General features: G+C 50.6%; 1 protein-coding gene across 1 annotated transcript in view; it reads left to right on the top strand.

The window, feature by feature from the left end:
* Positions 1–4,829, top strand: part of SPRY4 (sprouty RTK signaling antagonist 4) — a 12,850-nt gene extending 8,021 nt beyond the window's left edge. The window contains exon 2 of the mRNA XM_017728250.1: positions 2,165–4,829. Within this exon, the coding sequence (XP_017583739.1) occupies positions 2,211–3,107 (897 nt within the window). The 5' untranslated portion in view covers positions 2,165–2,210 and the 3' untranslated portion in view covers positions 3,108–4,829. The remainder of the gene's footprint in view (positions 1–2,164) is intronic.
* The last annotated feature ends 508 nt before the right edge of the window (positions 4,830–5,337 follow it).

The following is a 5,337-nucleotide window of genomic DNA, read 5'->3' as shown; positions in this document are numbered from 1 at the left end:
GAGCAGCCAGGCTGCTCTGCCACCTCCAGCCCTGCCACCATTTCCTCCAGCTACCTTCCATCTAAGATCAGCTCTGCTGCACTTACTCTTGGCAACCAAAACAGCTGCATCTCTCTCCTTAAAAAAAAACAACCCCAAAAAAACCCAGTGGAATCAAAGTCTCCTTGCAAGTGTAACACACAGCCGATACAGAACTGATGATTTTGCTAAACTCTGACTTGAAGCAAATACTTTTTATATCATGACACTGGATTCTGATGCACAAAAGAAAATCAAGTTCTTTTCCCTCTGCATGCCCCACAGTTGTCAGAATCATTGCTTCTCTTTGTTTTTTACATACAGTAACTAGGAATAGATGCTTTATAAACTCTCTTGTTCCTCCAGTCAGGATGTCAACGAGCTATGAATAATGAAATAAAAAAAAATTCCAAATGAATGGCTAAGGCCCAGCAGAGGATTTTAGCTGGGGAAGAGAAGCAGCATAAGGGCTGCATGACAATAATCATCATTACTGCTAATAAAGCATTTCTTCCTGCTGGTGGGGTGCAGGGGACAAACGGGGCCCGGCAGGCCAGACGCGGTGCCGGACCCGGCATGTGCCATCCTGCCCACGCCCGCCCTCCCTCCTCCTGATCCCGGGGGAGCTGGCACATTTCCAACCCCAAATGCCAAATGATCCATCAAAGCAACGATTTACAAATATAAGAGTGGACTCTGGTGGCATTTTTCAGGGGGTAAAAATGGGCTTCCCCTTCTCCTTCCAAAAGTGCGGAATCCGTTCATGCTCTGATTTTTGAGGTGCTGTGTTAATTTTAGGGGAGGTGTGCTCTTGCAGAAGTGCACACACATTTACACACACACTTCTCGTGCATTATTTGGTTGTAGTTGGCTGCAGTTTTTTCCTGACTTTTTCCCACTGCTGTGATATTAAAGTCATAGAATCACAGAATCATTTAGGTTGGAAAAGACCTTTAGGATCATCGAGTCCAGCTGTTAAACCAGCGCTGCCAAGTCCAAATCTTTCACGCCGTTGGAGAAGGTTAATTTGTTTGTTGAACACAAACAACTGGCAATGCCTTAAGCTGTTCACTACTTCCTTTTTCTTGATACCAGCAGCTTTTCCCCTCCTGGACCGAAGCTTTTCTCACCCCTTCTTTCAACTGATCTCCAGCATTATATTATTTATGAATAAAGGTCACCCCGTGAGGAAATGGCACATCTACTAGAAAACAATGTGCACTTTCTAAATTTGAACTGAGTCGTTTCCGTTCTTTGATTTAAGTTTAGTTACTTCCTGTGGTTTCTTGTCCTACGCCACTGCTGAATCTTTGGATTGACTCCAGGATAAATTGCACTCTTTCAATGAAATTAGAAACTGCGGCAATGACGGCTCAGCCAGAGCGGCTGGTAAACAGCACTTCAGCTAAATATTAGTGCACTTAGTGGGCTGCACGAGTGTCTCATTACCTGTGTGAGGTGATGGATCCAGCCTGAGCCACGTGGGTGCTCTCCTGGGAGCTGCACCCTTGGCTCCCACCCTGGTGTGGCACCAGACAAGGTGCTGAGCGAGCACTTCCAGCTCCCACGGGAGGATAAAGGAGCCTTTGGAACCTGTGGCTCCCCATGGAGAGGGGATGCTTCCACACCAAAATCAAGGCATCCTCCCACAGGCAGATCCTTGGTTAGCAAGGACAGGTGCTCAGCCCCACGCTCAGAAGCACCTTTGTACCAGGCCAGTGCTTCCACGAGCCACAATCCTGCATCAGGTTTTGTAGGGATTGGGATCAATTGGGAAAAGCCTCCAGAGTTTAGATGGGTCATTTCAGGCAGTTTGCTGACAAAACCACATGTGAATATGCACCACAGCCGCAAGATGTACCTTCCCTCAGTAAAACCATGAGTGGCTCTTCAGGAGCCTGCAGTGACCGCAGCCCCCCCAGGACTGGAGGAGCTGTAGATGGCCAAGGTCAGGGAGAGGGACACGGTAGGCACTTTGTACCTGAGTGTTCTGCCACCCTTGGACAGAAGTTTACCTTATAAGACCTTCAGCATAATAGCCAGCCTCAGTAAGGAGCCCTGTTGGGCTGGGCTTGCAGGATACCTCAATAATGATGCCCTCTCTCTCTCTCCCCCACCCCTGTTCTTTCTCCTTCCCTTCCCCCAGGACACTTAAGCACAGATTTTGCCCCAGTAGTCAGACTGCTTTCTCAATGGAGTCCCGGATTCCCCACAACATCACCGTTGTCCCCAACTCTGTGATGGTGCAGCCCTTGCTGGACAGTCGGATCCCCTACGGGCGGCTGCAGCACCCGCTCACCATCCTGCCCATCGACCAGATGAAGACCACCCACATCGAGAACGACTACACCGACAACCCCAGCGCCTCCCAGCCACCAGCCCAGAAGCGTCCCCGAGCCCCCCACGAACTGGGCTTGAGCAGCCAGCAGCACCCGCAGCGCTGCGAGCAGGATGTCACCCACCCCTGGATCTCCTTCAGCGGGCGCCCCAGCTCCATCAGCAGCAGCAGCAGCACATCCTCAGACCAAAGGCTCCTGGACCACATGGCCCCGGTGCCCGTGGCAGAGCAATCCTCCCCCCGCGCTGTTCGCATCCAGCCCAAGGTGATCAACTGCAAGCCCCTGGACCTGAAGGGCACCGTGTCTCAGGAGCTGGACAAGCACTTCCTGCTGTGCGAGGCCTGTGGGAAATGCAAGTGCAAGGAGTGTGCCCTGCCCCGGACTCTGCCGTCGTGCTGGGTGTGCAACCAGGAGTGTCTCTGCTCGGCGCAGAACCTGGTCAACTACTCCACCTGCATGTGCCTGGTCAAGGGCGTCTTCTACCACTGCACCAACGAGGACGACGAGGGCACGTGTGCCGACCACCCCTGCTCCTGCTCCCACTCCAACTGCTGCGCCCGCTGGTCCTTCATGAGCGCCCTGTCTCTGGTGCTGCCCTGCCTGCTCTGCTACCTGCCAGCCACCGGCTGTGTCAAGCTGTCCCAGAGATGCTACGACCAAGTGAGCCGGCCCGGATGCAGATGCAAAAACACAAACAGTGTCATTTGCAAGGCATTGCCTGAGAGCAAAGGGGCAGAAAAGCCCTTCTAATAGTTTGGAAGGACGGAGTGGGAGGATGCTCTGCGGAGCAGGGTGGTGTTGGCTCTTTTTAATAACCTGTGTTCTGAAGAGAGCGTTAGCCTCTTGCCTTCGGAGAAAGCAGAAGCAACTATTTCCACAAACTGAAGCACTTTGGGTTATTCAGGGATTTTGGAACTGGTCACAGTTTAAACAAATGGGGCCAAAGGAGGAACGTTAATAATGCAGAGTGAAGGCTACAAACCCACGTACATCATGAAGTACAGCTCCTGAAAAACTCCCGCCTTGGACGGACAGCTGCTCACCAGGCCTGCACACCACAGGAACCATTAACTGCTCGCTTGGCAGGCACCGCCTCACAACCAATCCCCATTCCCAGCTGCAAAAAGCTGCTCTCAATTCGGATTTGGGGCAGGCTTCTTGTTTCCTCTCTCCTTCCAAACCCCAGCTCGCTCCCAGCAGCCTGTTGAAGGTGATGGGGGAACTCCCTCCGCCCTCCTTCCCTCCTGCACACCACTCCAAGGGCTGGTTGCACACAAAGTACGTGTTTCTCAAAAGCTTTCTGTGTCCCTCAAAGATTTTTGAACCAGAAGTGAAGCTACATTTCATTCGTTGAAGGGTCTTTTGCCTTTTGGGTGTATCCCACCCCGGCCCCACTGGTTTGGACTCTCTTTCTAAAGCAAGATGGTAGCAGGGCTGCCCCTCCCTGGAGGAATTGCAGCAGGATGCGTTCAGGCCGTTGTATCAACACCGGGTCCTCCTGCCTGTAAGCTGATCCACAGCATCAGGTTTCACTCAATGGAATATGAGTTTTCCATCACCAGGACAGCCCTGCTCCAGGAGGATGGTGGCCGATCCCATTTCCCCCAGGCCCGCGCTCGCTCCCCCGAGGCCGGAGCAAAGGGGGTTTAACTCACGCCACAAAGCGAAGACAGGCGGGGTCTGTTTCCCTAAACCTCTTGAGCTCTGCTAAGAAGTCACACAAACCTAAGTGTACGATGCACATAGGTGTATTTTTCTAGGGATCTCAACCCAGCACCTCCTCTCCTGGAACAAGCTCTTCTTTGCTCATTGAATATTAAGATTTGGTTTTGTCTTGGGGGTGAATGGCATTTGCTCGAAGTACAGCCCGTTCCCCCACCCCTATTGCTGCTGTTTGACTTTTGCCTCTTCTGTACAAAAGTGTCTTCTTAAATGTAAAGAATGCTTTTAATGTTTATTTTAGTGTTAACACACACTAGGGAAAGCCAGGGGAAGGAAGAGAGTGCAGTTAACAAATGTGCCCGTGGTTTTCAGCACACAAATATTGGCTCTGTCCGTGCACTCATCCTAGGGCTGGTTCTACTTTCCCCAAGGATGCTGTAACCCCTCTCGACAACGACAAGGTGCTAAACAAGAATCTTGGTCCAAACGTGCAACACTCTAATGAGTAGGTAGGTACTTGTTGCATGCAGGAAACTGACCTAGTCTCTCTTGGTGTTTTTAATTAGAGGAGATTTCCTCAGTAAATGCACAGCAGTGACAGTGAAATGTCATCTCTAATTAGATAAGCAATAGGCAGAGCTCGTGTAGCATTTCCAGGAATCCCGTTGGCCTGGCTACGACACAGCCACGGGTAGGGGTTGGCAGGAGCATCCTGATGGGAACTCTGGTGGCTTTGGGTTTCAGAATTCAGCTCAGCTGGATGACTCGGGGTTTAGCTCAATTGAATTGTAGATATTTATTGAATGGGGGAGTTAAAAAATTAAAACAAAAAAACCAACAAACTTTTATGTTTATAACATTTGCTAGCTTGTACATGCTGAATCATAGAAAAAAGGGTAAAATGTCTGTTACCAGATACCAATTCCTGTAGGGTAGCCTCATGTTAACTGTATGTGGGCACCAGGAAGCAGGTGGGGATCCAGAGCTATATTTATTACCTTGCACAAATTGGAGGGGAAAAGATAAAAGGAAAACCAACCCCGAACTAGCTGAACTGTTGGTTGAATGTATAAGATATTGTATTTAATAAGAAACCATTTTCCTAAGATACAAGCAAGCTAGAAAAGGCAGCAGGAGAGGTATTTACCTGCTGCCCTCCTCTGTTGGGACCACACGTGTCCAAATGGCCTCCACCCACGGCTGCTTTGCCTTTTTGACCCTCTGTTCCTGGGGAACCTGTGCTGAAATCTGCGCTGGCAGAGCCCAAGGCTTGGCTGCATGGTCCTCGTGAGCAAAGACCCCGCTGGAGTGGTCGCCA

This window comes from Corvus brachyrhynchos, unplaced genomic scaffold, assembly GCF_000691975.1.
Source record: "Corvus brachyrhynchos isolate BGI_N302 unplaced genomic scaffold, ASM69197v1 scaffold21, whole genome shotgun sequence".
NCBI classification, from domain to species: Eukaryota; Metazoa; Chordata; class Aves; order Passeriformes; family Corvidae; genus Corvus; species Corvus brachyrhynchos.
The sequence above is the reverse complement of the archived record's forward strand: the minus strand, read 5'-3'. Positions and strand labels throughout refer to the sequence as shown.